This window comes from Ranitomeya variabilis, chromosome 2 (genome assembly GCF_051348905.1).
Source record: "Ranitomeya variabilis isolate aRanVar5 chromosome 2, aRanVar5.hap1, whole genome shotgun sequence".
NCBI classification, from domain to species: Eukaryota; Metazoa; Chordata; class Amphibia; order Anura; family Dendrobatidae; genus Ranitomeya; species Ranitomeya variabilis.
The window spans coordinates 606252421-606268991 of NC_135233.1; the positions used below are offsets into that span (position 1 = coordinate 606252421).

The 16571-nt window shown below is 41.5% G+C and overlaps 1 protein-coding gene across 1 annotated transcript in view; it reads right to left on the reverse strand.

Annotated features, from left to right (window-relative positions):
• LOC143809763 (uncharacterized) overlaps positions 1-9626 on the reverse strand; it is an 82264-nt gene extending 72638 nt beyond the window's left edge. The window contains exon 1 of the mRNA XM_077292779.1: positions 9395-9626. Within this exon, the coding sequence (XP_077148894.1) occupies positions 9395-9525 (131 nt within the window). The 5' untranslated portion in view covers positions 9526-9626. The remainder of the gene's footprint in view (positions 1-9394) is intronic.
• Between the last annotated feature and the right edge of the window lie 6945 nt (positions 9627-16571).

The following is a 16571-nucleotide window of genomic DNA, read 5'->3' on the forward strand; positions in this document are numbered from 1 at the left end:
TCTCTCACCACATACCTGTGCAGCTCCCCAGAGTCCTGGTCGTTGCAGTACTGATGCTCCGCCGCTAAGGAGGGCTATGGTACGTCTGATGGCACTGAAGGAGTTCTTCTGACCAGGTATCACAGTCACCAAAACACTTCAGTCTGGCCTCCAGGGGGAGCTAAGGGTGCTATGTGCAGCGCCCCCACCGCCGCAGGGCCGAGGGGTACCCGGTACCGGGCCTCTGAGTCTCTGCTCTGGGGTTGTCACGGTGGCTAGGCCCGGTCCGTGACCCTGCTGGTGGGGAGGCGACGTACAGTGAATGATAGATAAGGATGGTGATGCGGTGTAGTGCCGGACGCGGTAAAATAACGAGGACACCAGGTTGCAGTCTCTTTACCTCTTTACTGAAGATCTCTGGGTCCTCAATCCGGAATACGGCTAACCAGGCTGCGCAAGTCCGGCCGGTCCAATGGCACCTCCAGAGTCTCTTTGCAGGTGGAAATCTGTGCCTTCCTTCTAGCGCTATGTGTTGTGGTCCTTCCCTGCTGTGCTTATGGAAAGTCCCCACAACTGTTGTGTCTGTTTCTTAAGTTCCCTTACAACTCGATTAGATGATGTTCTGCTAATCTTCCGTCCCTCCCTGATGTTACGGTTAGGACGGCACCCGTATGACGGGTAGGCTCGGAGTTCTTCCGGGACCCTAGAGTCGCCCCTCTCCACAAGTTGCCCCCTATGTCTTCGTAGGTGATTTAGGTGAGACAGCCCACCTATGACTGACTGTCCTGCCGTTGGTTTGAAGTATCGCTTGAAGCTAGATTAATAAATACTTCCTCGGCGTTCCGGCCGCCGGTTGTGCGCCTCAGTAGAATGTTGCCTCGGTCTCACAGCACGACTCCTACTGGTATTCTCCTTGTTGCTTTGATCTCGTTTCTCACTCAGCACAATCTATCTCGCTTCTAATCCTTCCTTGGGCACCGCCGCTATGCTGAGCAGGCACGGTCCCGTTACGTTCTCTTCAATTGCCAGGCCTCTGTCAGGATCCCACCCCCGACAGGGGCCCTACCGAATCTTTCCCCACAACACCCTCTGCCACAAGGTGTTGCCTGGTTCCAACCCAGTCAGCTTTCTCCCTAACTTCCTGCCTGACCCCCAGTTTTACCAGTATGTGAGGAGTGGCCTAATGAATAGTACCCTTAGCTCCCCCTGGAGGCCCGACTGTGAAATGTATTGGTGTCTGTGATACCTGGTCAGATGAACTCCTTCAGTGCCATCAGACGTACCATAGCCCCCCTTAGTGGCGGAGCCACAGTACTGCAATGACCAGGACTCTGCACTATGTATTAGGCCACTCCTCACAATCTGGTAAAACTGGGGGTTAGGCAGAAAGTTAGACAGAAGCTGACTGGGAATCGAACAGGCAACACCCTGTGGCAGAGGGTGTTGCGGGGAGAGACTCAGGGGGGTCCCTGTCAGGCGTGGGATCCTGACAGAGGCCTAGCGAACAGAGAGAACGTTACGGGACCGCGTCTGCACTTGATCGCGGCGGTACCCTAAGAAAGGACAAGAAGCGAGGTTTATTGTGCTGAGTGAGAAACGAGATCAACGCAACAAGGAGAAATACCAGTAGGAGTCGTGCTGTAAGACGAGGCAACATCCTACTGAGGCGCGTAGCCGGAACGCCGAGGAAGTATAGAGCTCCAAGCAATACTTCAAACCTACGGCAGGACAGTCAGCTATAGGCGGGCTGTCTCACACAAATCACCTACGAAGACACAGGGGGCAACAATAGGAGAGGGGCGACGCTAGGGTCCCGGAAGAACTCCGAGCCTACCTGTCATACGGGTGCGTCCTAGCCATATCATCTGGGGGACGAAGAGGAACATCATAATCGAGTTGTGAGGGAACTTCAGAAACAGACACAACAGTTGTGGGGACTATCCCGTGAGCACAGCAGGGGAGGACCACAACACACAAGCGCTAGAAGGTAGGCACAGATTTCCACCTGCAAAGGGAACTCTGGAGGTGCCATCGGACCGGCCGGACTTTCGCAGCCTGGTTAACCGTATTCCGGACTGAGGATCCTGGGACCTTCAGTAAAGAGGTAAAGAGACTGCAACCTGGTGTCCTCGTTATTTACTGCGACCTGCACCGCACCACCACAACATCATCACCATTTCCTCTACCTTCATTGTACGCCCCTCAGCAGGGTCACGGACCGGGTCTAGCCACCGTGACAACCCCAGAACAGAGACTCAGAGGCCCGGTACCGGGTACCCCTCGGCCCTGCGACAGTGGGGGCGCTACACCTGTGCTGTGGCAGATCCTCCTTGGCACCTATGTATTTAAACCGCACCACATTAATACGCTTAAATGCCTGGCCGGTATACCTGGCGCTGGAAGTGAAGGATGGGGCGCCGCGGCTCCAGGCATTCCTGGGGGGCACCTGCCGGGTCACACTGGGCCGACTGACAGGGAGAGGGCCTGCAGCAGGGGGGGCTGCCACACCTTGTGGACTAGATGGTAAAGGGGGATAGTCACACATATCATGCACATTATCATTAGTAGCATCATTATCAGACAGTGCCACGTCCATGACAGAATGTGAAACCTCTCCAACCCCCGACCCCATGGGCACAACATCACCAGCCCCAGTCTGTGCCTCAGCCTCAGCTTCGGCCTCATCAGCACAAACAGTCTCACATACACAGTCCTGCTCCTGCGTGGGGCACTCTGGGACCAGTGGTGCCTCTGCTGGAGTCTGAAGTGTATGATCTTGTTCACACTCAGCTGCCTCAGCAGCACAAACAGTCTCACAAATACAGTCCTGCTCCTGCGTGGGGCATTCTGGGACCTGTGGTGCCTCTGCTGGAGTCTGGAGTGCATGCTCCTGTTCACACTCAGCTGCTTGCTGCTGCAGTTTTTTCCCTTCCTGGAAGCAGAAGCGGGCAGCCTGTAACACTGGCCGTGTCCGCTGCTGGGGGGTCCCGGTCTCTACAGCACAGTCCTGCTTATAGGAGGCGAACAGCTCCCGGTTCCTGTAGGTCTCAGCCAGGGGCCCCATGCCCTCCAGCACAGATTCAATGTCCTGCACAACACTTGCCAGCTGCACCCCCAGTGTGTTCAGTCTCAGGTCATAGGCATCATTACAGGCAGGATTAGTGACCTTTAGGCTATAGATGAAGTCTACTTCCATTTGCAGCGCTTTTTTTTTGCTGCTGTAACTCACCCAGTTTTCTGACCAGTCCCGGTATCTCGTCCGCTAGCTGCAGCTCGGGTGCACGTGGCGGCTGCACAGGTTTTGTCTTGACCACGGGTGCAGGGGTTTTGAACACAGACTTGTGCGATTCCACCATAGATGGCTTTGTGGCTCCTCGGCTGGATGCAGGCTCCGCAGCAGGTTTATCGCTGCCACCTGATTGTGACCGGGTGCGTCCTGACAGCGCCACACTGCCATGTTGCTGCAAGTTCTCCTGGATTGTTTTTCTTTCCAGAGAAGTCCGTCTCTGCCTGGGAGCAGGGGAGGTGATTGGTACAGCTGAGGCTGATTTCACCTGTGCACCAGGCAGGGGCTGCTTACTGACTGGGGAGTTAGGGTATGTTTCCACGGTCAGGATGGCCGGCGGTATCGCCGCAGCGGCGAAGCCGCTCGGCGCTAAGCCCCGCCCCCTTTCCGGGACGCGATCATGCCGGATGTGTTAACTCTTCACATCCGGGATGATCGCTCTCTCCCATAGGGCCCTGTGATATGCCTTGCGGGGACGCTGCGTCCCCGCAAGGTGTACGGACATGCTGCGATCTGAAAAGACGCGCCGCATGTCCGTAGTCGCAGGGCCGCCGCATGCGGGTTTCCACGCATAGTGGAGACGGGATTTCATAAAATCTCCTCCACTATGCTGGAACATCTGGACGCTGCTTGTTTGACGCTGCAGCTCTGCGCAGCGTCAAACAAGCAGCGTTTCCTGACCGTGGAAACATACCTTTAGGCTACGTTCACATTTGCGGTCGGCGCCGCAGCGTCGGGCGCCGCAGCGTCGCCGCATGCGTCATGCGCCCCTATATTTAACATGGGGGCGCATGGACATGCGTCGCACTTGCGTTTTGCGCCGCATGCGTCCCTGCGGCGCCCGCGTCCGGGCGCAGAGGACGCAGCAAGTTGCATTTTTGCTGCGTCAAAAATCAATGAAAAAAAGGACGCATGCGGCGCAAAACGCAGCGTTGTGCATGCGTTTTGCTGCGTTTTTGTTTGCGTTGTGCGTTGCGGCGCCGACGCTGCGGCGCACAACGCAAATGTGAACGTAGCCTTACAGGACTTTATACTGTGCTGTGTAACATCACTCACCAACACTTTCCCTTCTGGCTTCTTTGCTGGGCTTGGAGGAGATTTTCCTCCCAAAACTTTACATGCAGGTTTTTCCTCTTTCACAGAACTGCTGCAGCTTTGGCTCGCTGCATTCACTGGTCTCACAGTGGCTTTGGGATTAGCATTCCCATTCAGAGAAGTCTGGGAGCCTTGTCCCAGTGTAGGCCGAGAAGCCTGGGGAGCTTCCCCACCCAGGGTGGCCCCTGGTTTGCTCGAGACATCAGGAGAGCTACAGACACACAAACTCACAGCTAGGAGGCAGTATTATAGTAGTTATATTCTTGTACATAGGAGCAGTATTATAGTGGTTATATTCTTGTACACAGGAGCAGTATTATAGTAGATATATTCTTGTACATAGGGGGTAGTATTATAGTAGTTATATTCTTGTACACAGGAGCAGTATTATAGTAGAAATATTCTTGTACATAGGATCAGTATTAGGCCGGGGTCACACACAACGTATAAAAAAACAGTCCGGTTTTCACGGACGAGAATCACACAAATGTTTCCCAAACAGTGATCCGTGTGCAGTGCGAGGATGCGATTTCCTCGCATCAAATGATCCTTTTGACATCCGTGTAACATCCGTATGGCATCCGTATGCCGAGATTTTCTCGCAGGCTTGCAAAACCGACATCTAATGGATTTATGTGCTCAAATGTTCGTTAAAACATATATACAGTATATATATATATATATATATATATATATATATATATATATATATATATCATTGAGACACATATATATATATATATATTCTGTATTTATATTTAATTCAGCGCGATATCTGTGAAAAGCCGGTAATTCAATTGCCGGCTTTTCATTTCTCCTTCCCAAACCCGACAGGATATGAGACATGGTTTACATACAGTAAACCATCTCATATCTCCTTTTTTTTTTTGCATATTCCACACTACTAATGTTAGTAGTGTGTATGTGCAAAATGTGGCCGCTGTAGCGTGTTAAATAAAGGGTTAAATTGCGGAAAAAATTGGAGTGGGCTCCCGCGCAATTTTCTCCGCCAGAGTGGTAAAGCCAGTGACTGAGAGCAGATATTAATAGCCTAGAGAGGGTCCATGGTTATTGGCCCCCCTTGGCTACAAACATCTGCCCCCAGCCACCCCAGAAAAGGCACATCTGGAAGATGCGCCTATTCTGGCACTTGGCCACTCTCTTCCCACTCCCGTGTAGTGGTGGGATATGGGGTAATGAAGGGTTAATGCCACCTTGCTATTGTAAGGTGACATTAAGCCAGATTAATAATGGAGAGGCGTCAATTATGACACCTATCCATTATTAATCCAATTGTCTGAAAGGGATAAAAAACACACACACACACATGATTCAAAAGTATTTTAATGAAATAAACACACAGGTTGTTTTAGTATTTTATTGCTCTCTCAATCCATCCGGAAGACCCTCGCTTGGCAAAATAAAAAACCCACAATATACATACCCTCTCTGATGAACTGTCACGTCCCACGAGGTAATCTATCTGAAGGGGTTAAAATATTTTACAGGCAGGAGCCCTGCTAATGCAGCTGTGCTCATGTCTGTAAGCCCCGGTGAATGAAGGAAATGTAGGTCAATGACCTATAGTTACCTTCAGTCGCGGTGATGCGCCCCCTGGTGGATGTCCTCATATGACCTGGAGCGTGGGAAAGTTCCCAGGCTGCAGTTCATGAGGACATCCACCAGGGGGCGCCTCACCGCAACTCAATGTAAGTGCAGATCCAGCTTTCCTTTCAGCACCCGGGGATTACAGGCACGAGCGAGTGCTTTAGCGCAGCTCCTGCCTGTAAATTGATTTAACCCCTTCAGAAGGATTTACATCGTGGGACCTGACAGATCCTCGGATGGTATGTATATTGTGGGTTTATTATTTTGCCAAGCGAGGGTCTGCAGGTGGATTGAGAGAGCAATAAAATATTAAAAGAACCGGTGTGTTTATTTCATTAAAATAATTTTTAATAATGTGTGTGTGTGTGTGTGTGTGTGTGTGTGTGTGTGTGTGTGTGTGTGTGTGTGTGTTTTTTAACCCTTTCATACAATTGGATTAATAATGGATAGGTGTCATAATTGACGCCTCTCCATTATTAATCTGGCTTAATGTCACCTTACAATAGCAAGGTGGCATTAACCCTTCATTACCCCATATCCCACCGCTACACGGGAATGGGAAGAGAGTGGCCAAGTGCCAGAATAGGCGCATCTTCCAGATGTGCCTTTTCTGGGGTGGCTGGGGGCAGATGTTTTTAGCCACGGGGGGGCCAATAACCATGGACCCTCTCTAGGCTATTAATATCTGCCCTCGGTCACTGGCTTTACCACTCTGGCGGAGAAAATTGCGCGGGAGCCCACGCCAATTTTTTCCGCGATTTAACTCTTAAATTTAATAGCTACAGCGCCGAAATTTTGCACATACACACTACTAACATTAGTAGTGTGGAATATGCAAAAAAAAGGGGGATATGACATGGTTTACTGTATGTAAACCATGTCTCATATCCTGTCGGGTTTAGGCAGGAGAAATGAAAAGCCGGCAATTGAATTACCGGCTTTTCTCTAACACCGCTGCGTATTTCTCGTAATGCACACGCATGGTCCGTGTGGAATCCGATTTTCTCTCGCACCCATAGACTTGCATTGGCGAGTCTCGGCCGAGATACGCTGACAATCGCAGCATGCTGCGATTTCACTCGGATCCTGAATACGGTGGAGAAAATATCGGATGATGGGAGCTGCACCATAGATTAACATTGGGCCGAGTGCTATGCGATTTTTTTATCGCATAGCACTCATCCGTATTACGGTCTAGTGTGACCCCGGCCTTATAGTATTTATATTCTTGTACATAGGGGCATTATTATAGTAGTTATATTCTTGTACATAGGAGCAGTATTATAGTATTTATATTCTTGTACATAAGGGCAGTATTATAGTAGATATATTCTTGTACACAGGAGCAGTATTATAGTAGCTATATTCTTGTACATAGGAGCAGTATTATAGTAGTCATATTCTTGGACATAGGAGTAGTATTATAGTAGTTATATTCTTGTACACAGGGGACAGTATTATAGTAGTTATATTCTTGTACATAGGGGCAGTATTATAGTAGTTATATTCTTGTACACAGGAGCAGTATTATAGTAGTTATATTCTTGTACATAGGAGCAGTATTATAGTAGTTATATTCTTGGACATAGGGGCAGTATTATAGTAGTTATATTCTTGTACATAGGGGCAGTATTATAGTAGTTATATTCTTGTACATAGGAGCAGTATTATAGTATTTATATTCTTGTACATAAGGGCAGTATTATAGTAGATATATTCTTGTACACAGGAGCAGTATTATAGTAGCTATATTCTTGTACATAGGAGCAGTATTATAGTAGTCATATTCTTGGACATAGGAGTAGTATTATAGTAGTTATATTCTTGTACACAGGGGACAGTATTATAGTAGTTATATTCTTGTACATAGGAGCAGTATTATAGTAGTTATATTCTTGTACACAGGAGCAGTATTATAGTAGTTATATTCTTGTACATAGGAGCAGTATTATAGTAGTTATATTCTTGTACATAGGAGCAGTATTATAGTAGTTATATTCTTGTACATAGGGGCAGTATTATAGTAGTTATATTCTTGTACATAAGGGCAGTATTATAGTAGATATATTCTTGTACACAGGAGCAGTATTATAGTAGCTATATTCTTGTACATAGGAGCAGTATTATAGTAGTCATATTGTTGGACATAGGAGTAGTATTATAGTAGTTATATTCTTGCACATAGGGGACAGTATTATAGTAGTTATATTCTTGTACATAGGAGCAGTATTATAGTAGTTATATTCTTGTTCATAGGGGCAGTATTATAGTAGTTATATTCTTGTACATAGGAGCAGTATTATAGTAGTTATATTGTTGTACAAAGGAGCATTGTTATAGTAGTTTTATTCTTGTATATGGGGCAGTATCATAGTAGTTATATTTTTGTTTATAGGAGCAGTATTATAGTAGTTATATTCTTGTACATAGGGGAAGTATTATAGTAGTTATATTCTTGTACATAGGGGCAGTATTATAGTAGTTACATTCTTTTACATAGGAGAAGTATTATAGTAGTTATATTCTTGTACATAGGGGCAGTATTATAGTAGTTACATTCTTTTACATAGGAGAAGTATTATAGTAGTTATATTCTTGTACATAGGGGCAGTATTATATTTTATTCTTGTACATAGGGGCAGTATTATAGCAGAGAGTATATAAATAACTTCACATACTCGGCCCCAAATCTTGAGGAGCAGATCGCTGTCCGTGACTTGTATTCTGCAGCAATGAGAAGAGATCAGTTGGAGCCATTGATCGCTTGCAGACGTTTGGCTTTGCAATCTCCGCAGGTGAAGATATCTGTGTTGTAGCTAATTGCATTGTGCGTTTGATCACATTCCTTATTGAACTCAGAATTAACAAATCGAACGGAAGAAAAAAGTAAGAAAAAGAGAAATTGAATGTTCTTCTTGTACAAGAAAAACAACCTCACTTCTCACCCAATGCCTCATAACAACTAATAAAAAAAGTCCTATTATTATCTATTACTTGTTGAGCCGGCGAGCATTGTTAATATGGTTAGAGCTCCGTGATTGGCTGCAGCGCTGACAACATGATGTTAGAGCTGCAGACAATAACAGACAATTTTTTTTTAATTTTTTTTTTTAGGGACACTGATAAAACATTGACATGAATGGGACGCGCCATGTACACCATGCAAAATACTATGTTTGGGTCCTTGTAACATTCCAAATCCTGTAAAAACATACGTGTTGCCCCGTAAATAACGTAATAATGTCTCTGATTGGTTGATGCCTTGTAGTGCACTGCAGGGACCCGACGGGCACCCCAATACATTTCAGCTGAATGTGCGTCCTATGTCAAGTCCTCCTGACAAAGTCTAACAAGGCTCGTTGGACCTCCTTTGCTTTAACTGGCCCCCGTCCTTTCTTGGGTACTAGCCCATGTCAACCCCTGTACCTTGTGTCAGTCCTGGAAGCAACGGCCTGGCTCATGCTGCCTGCCTTGGCCTGGCACCCCGGACTTATCTTCCTCGACACAGGTCCTGACCGTTTCTTCTCTTGGCGCAAAATCCACTCCCGTTTTGGCATGCTAGCCTTTTTTATCAGGAAACTGCATCATTAAGATCACCTGACCCGATGCTCCATCTAAACTTGTTCCACCTGAAACTCTCCCACTACCGGTCGGTTCCGCAGTGCTCCGTTTGGACAATAGATGGCAGTCTTCATGCACAAATGCTGCACAATGCTGGGGATTCTCATCCTTTATGTCACACCCTCTTACACAAGCCTCTTCAGTCCATGGTCTATAGGTGCTGTGCTTTCAACTTCAGCACAATTCCATTCATGTGCCTCTGTTGTCCACCTCCGAGGACAATTTATTTTTTTTTTTTACTTAAAGGCATGTATTTGAGGCTAAAAATCATTTTTTCAATTAGGATTTTATTTAAAATGTTGCCTTTACAGGCCTTTATTTCATGTCACATTCATCTATGATGTGTTCTGTAGTAATAAATCATCTAAAAAAGCGCAAAAAAAGACATAAACTGAATGAGCTCACTGATGGAGTCTCAGTTAACTCATTCTGCATCCAGAAAATGATTAATTTACTTTTATGTTTTCTCTAATCGTACTGTATTTTTATTTTATGGTATGATATTAGAGATTTGGCCATACAGTATCCTTAATGTAATATTTTATTTAGACTCCATGGATAAGTTATTGGATCGAGATAAAAGATGAGGGTTCCGCCGAGTGTCGGCAGAACAGATGGCGCTGCTCCTGAAACCCGCTATGGAGCAATTATATCCGACGTTTCCGCTGCTTGTTCTCCCTGTTAATCAGCACGATGGTGAACGCCTCTTAATTGACTCAAAATTAGTGCAGAAAGCAGGAATAATTGCAGTAATCTGCATACAGCTGTCTACAAACAGTATGTCGTCCATTTACTGGGGGGCCAGGAAAACTTCAGAGGACAGGGGGGCTTCTCTAATCTTTTTCCCCCAAAATTACTCTCTATATAGCAAACATGATATCAAGGAAAGGAAACAAATGAATAGAAACATGAAAGCACAATCGGGCTAGACAAGACTTGTTTGTGTTCCGTATCCATGGAGATACATAGTTCTGCAGAGGAGCTGTATACACAAAGTGATAGGAGCTTCTATTCAAGGCTTTTTGAAAAGATTCTTCATTTTTATTATTGATGGAACTGGATCTTTAAAGGGATCCTGTCTCCTTATCAAAAGAGTCCAGAGCTTGCATTATTCCCACTTCTCTCCTGAGTGTTCTGCTTTTTATCTTTCTTAAATCTGCTATATGGTTCCAGAGATACGCGCCTTTTTATTTAGAGCTTTCCTAGGGGCGTGGATCACAGGATAATTATGCAGAGGAACATAAAGACACGCCCCTGAGGATCCTGTGAGCTCCGCCCCTTAGTAAACAGCAGAAATATTAGCACAAAAAAAAAGCTGATATCTCTGGAATGGCACTGAGTATTTACAAAAAACAAAAACCGGAACATTTAGGAGAGCAGCCAGAATTGAATAGGAGCAAAACTTTACTTTTTTGAACTGATGACAGGTCCTCCTTAGAAAAGAAAAGATAGCTTCAAATATATTGGTTGCCTCCCAAGATTGTCAGAACCTGAAGAATTTATCAGTGCAATAGCCAAGGAATCAATGAGAAAGTCCGGTCTGTACCCGCTGCCTCAGTAATGATTCCTAGAAATCCAATATCTTTAAGGAGCCTTCACGTTCCTAGATGTGCTGAGTAACGCTCCTCACCAGACCTGGGGACAGTCACCGAGGAACATCTCCTTACCTGACCTGATTTTTTGGAAAGTGATCAGAACACATTGGTTCATTTCCTTTATGGTAAAGCATTTGTAACTGTGAATATATCTGCTCCATATATCTAATCGGCATGAATGAGCCTCACACTAATTACTGGTTTATAGAGAACGGCCGGCATCGAAGAATTACACAGCGCCAATCTATTCAGGACTGGACAAAAAGACTGGATGAAAATTACTGCTTTCCATATATGTCCATTAGCCGCTTTCCGGTGCAGAAACCGTGATTACTGCAAAAATAGAGAAAACAGCAGCTGCATGGATGACAATAAGAAAAGTGAGCAAAGATTACATAGAATATGTATGAAGGACAACACTAACTATTAAGAATATAACTACTATAATACTGCCCTTTATGTACAAGAATGTAACTACTATAATACTGCTCCTATGTGCAAGAATATAACTACTGTAATACTGCCCCTATGAACAGGAATATAACTACTATAATACTGCCCCTATGTACAAGAATATAACTACTATAATACTGCTCCTATGTACAAGAATACAACTACTATAATACTGCTCCTATGTACAAGAAGATAACTACTATAATACTGCCCCTATGTACAAAAATATAACTACTATAATACTGCTCCTATGTACAAGAATATAACTACTATAATACTGCCCCTATGTACAAGAATATAACTACTATAATACTGCCCCTATGTACAAAAATATAACTACTATAATACTGCTCCTATGTACAAGAATATAACTACTATAATACTGCCCCTATGTACAAGAATATAACTACTGTAATACTACCCCTATGTACGAGAATATAACTACTATAATACTGCCCCTATGTACAAGAATATAACTACTGTAATACTGCCCCTATGTAGAAGAATATAACTACTATAATACTGCTCCTATGTACAAGAATATAACTACTATAATACAGCCCCTATGTACAAGAATATAACTACTATAATACTGCCCCTATGTACAGAAATATAACTACTATTATACTACCCCTATGTACAAGAATATAACTACTATTATACTGTCCCTATGTACAGGAATATAACTACTATAATACTGCCCCTATGTACAAGAATATAACTACTATAATACTGCCCCTATGTACAAGAATATAACAACTATAATACTGCCCCTATGTACAAGAATATAACTACTATAATACTGCCCCCTATGTACAAGAATATAACTACTATAATACTGCTCCTATGTACAAGAATATAACTACTATAATACTGCTCCTATGTACAAGAATATAACTACTATTATACTGCCCCTATGTACAAGAATATAACCAATATTATTCTGCTCCTATGTACAGGAATATAACTACTATAATACTGCCCCTTATGTAAAAGAATATAACTACTATAATACTGCTCCTATGTACAAGAATATAACTACTATAATACTGCCCCTATGTACAAGAATATAACTACTATAATACTGCTCCTATGTACAAGAATATAATTACTATAAAACTGCCATTATGTACAAGAATATAACTAGTATAATACTACTCCTATGTACAAGAATGTAACTACTATAATACTGCTCCTATGTACAAGAATATAACTACTATAATACTGCTCCTATGTACAAGAATATAACTACTATTATTCTGCTCCTATGTACAGGAATATAACTACTATTATTCTGCTCCTATGTACAGGAATATAACTACTATAATACTGCCCCCTATGTACAAGAATATAACTACTATAATACTGCTCCTATGTACAAGAATATAACTACTATAATACTGCCCCTATGTACAAGAATATAACTACTATAATACTGCCCCTATGTACAAGAATAGAACTACTATAATACTGCTCCTATGTACAAGAATATAACTACTATATTACTGCCCCTATGTACAAGAATATAACTACTATAATACTGCCTCTATGTACAAGAATATAACTACTATTATTCTGCTCCTATGTACAGGAATATAACTACAATAATACTGCTCCTATGTACAAGAATATAACTACTATAATACTGCCCCTATGTACAAGAATATAACTACTGTAATACTACCCCTATGTACGAGAATATAACTACTATAATACTGCCCCTATGTACAAGAATATAACTACTGTAATACTGCCCCTATGTAGAAGAATATAACTACTATAATACTGCTCCTATGTACAAGAATATAACTACTATAATACAGCCCCTATGTACAAGAATATAACTACTATAATACTGCCCCTATGTACAGAAATATAACTACTATTATACTACCCCTATGTACAAGAATATAACTACTATTATACTGTCCCTATGTACAGGAATATAACTACTATAATACTGCCCCTATGTACAAGAATATAACTACTATAATACTGCCCCTATGTACAAGAATATAACAACTATAATACTGCCCCTATGTACAAGAATATAACTACTATAATACTGCCCCCTATGTACAAGAATATAACTACTATAATACTGCTCCTATGTACAAGAATATAACTACTATAATACTGCTCCTATGTACAAGAATATAACTACTATTATACTGCCCCTATGTACAAGAATATAACCAATATTATTCTGCTCCTATGTACAGGAATATAACTACTATAATACTGCCCCTTATGTAAAAGAATATAACTACTATAATACTGCTCCTATGTACAAGAATATAACTACTATAATACTGCCCCTATGTACAAGAATATAACTACTATAATACTGCTCCTATGTACAAGAATATAATTACTATAAAACTGCCATTATGTACAAGAATATAACTAGTATAATACTACTCCTATGTACAAGAATGTAACTACTATAATACTGCTCCTATGTACAAGAATATAACTACTATAATACTGCTCCTATGTACAAGAATATAACTACTATTATTCTGCTCCTATGTACAGGAATATAACTACTATTATTCTGCTCCTATGTACAGGAATATAACTACTATAATACTGCCCCCTATGTACAAGAATATAACTACTATAATACTGCTCCTATGTACAAGAATATAACTACTATAATACTGCCCCTATGTACAAGAATATAACTACTATAATACTGCCCCTATGTACAAGAATAGAACTACTATAATACTGCTCCTATGTACAAGAATATAACTACTATATTACTGCCCCTATGTACAAGAATATAACTACTATAATACTGCCTCTATGTACAAGAATATAACTACTATTATTCTGCTCCTATGTACAGGAATATAACTACAATAATACTGCTCCTATGTACAAGAATATAACTACTATAATACTGCCCCAATGTACAAGAATATAACTACTATAATACTGCTCCTATGTACAAGAATATAATTACTATAAAACTGCCATTATGTACAAGAATATAACTACTATAATACTGCTCCTATGTACAAGAATATAACTACTATATTACTGCCCTTATGTACAAGAATATAACTACTATAATACTGCTCCTACGTACAAGAATATAGCTACTATAATACTGCTCCTATGTACAAGAATATAACTTCTATAATACTGTCCCCTATGTACAAGAATATAACTACTATAATACTGCCATTATGTACAAGAATATAACTTCTATAATACTGTCCCCTATGTACAAGAATATAGCTACTATAATACTGCCCCTATGTACAAGAATATAACTACTATAATACTGCCCCTATTTACAAGAATATAACTACTATAATACTGTAATATATAATATTATACATGGCTCTGCGCTGCAGACGACTTTAGTAATTAATGTAAGCTGCTGAATTGCCCGGAGTTGTAGCCATTGTGGTGGAGGATAATGAATGGGGCGGCAGACAGTGGCGCACATAGGGGCGCTGCTGTACTGTGCGGTCCACCATAGGGAGTAGACACGGCTGTACTGATACATTTTCTTTGCACTGACACATTGTAGCAAAGTATCAGCACAGTGCAGAGATTTGTGCTGCAGACGTATTGAGCTTTGTCCAGATGCAATTGAGCCTAGGGAATCTGCGCTTAGCGGGGAGACGGGTGACAGGGACCATATTTCTGATTAAGTGGGAAAGAATTGATGGGTGGCATCGTGGGCAGGGATGTGGGGCCCTTCCGTCTTGGGCCCCCCGTGGGTTTCCTCTGGGGTCTCTGGTTTCCTCCCACACTCCAAAGACATACTGATAGGGAAAGTAGATTGTGAGCCCCATCGGGGACAGCGATGATAAAGCACCACGGAATATGATGGCGCCATATAAATAAAGCAGGTAGGTGCGTAAACCGTAACCCATCCAGCAGCGTCCCATAATAATACGCCATCTAGTGGCTTTCTAGTACTATAACAACAGTTTGGAAATCTTTATGTATTCGCTGGAACCGATGACAAATAAATATGATGGGTGAAAAATGGAGGCAAAAAAATTAATTCTGCCATCATGTATCACCCGGTAATCTGACTCTCCTGGTCACGGCCATGACGGTGATACCAAACTTGGATAGTTTATTTCCGAAGTGTGAAAAATTCACAAGTTTGAAAATTTAAAAAAAAAAAAAAAATTAGTTTGTGTCACTATTCTCCATGTTTTTGTTTTTTCTGCTAAGGTTTTTTTTTTGCTCAGTGATTGATAAAATTTTGAGTAACTGCAACGCTTTGATTTATTTTTTTCATTGTATCTTTTTTTTTTATAAGTGAGGGACCCAAAAAATTAATTTCTGGAGATTCACCTTTTTTTTTTTTTTTTATATATTTGAATGGGTTATTTTTTTTTTTTTAATAAACCCAATTTTTTTTTTACATGTATATGGTATAGTTTTTTTTCTTTTATATCCTTTTATTTTTTAATGTGAAGTTAAAAAAATATCGAAATGTCAGAATTTGTTGTTCGTCCTTTTCATGTAAAAATGTCTATAAAATATGGATCAAAATGTCATTTCTACCCGAAGTGATATCAATAAAAAGAGCTCAGAATGAAAAAAAAAATAATCTGACCCCCTAAATTGCCAGAAAAAAAAATAAAAAGTTATGGGTCTCATAAAAAGTTGACACAAACCAAAATGTTTTTTTTTTTTAACAAAGATCAGATTTTTTATTAGCTACTAAAATAATAATAATATTAATAAAATAAATTAAAATAATATAAATAATAATAAATGTAATTAAAATAAGAATATAAAAATGATAATAAAAATACTAATATTAATGATGATATAAGTAATAAATACATGTTATTGTAATATAAATTGATAAAAATAAAAATAGTAAGAATATAAAAATATACTAATATATAATATTAATTATATAGTATAAATATAATAATAATACTAATAAT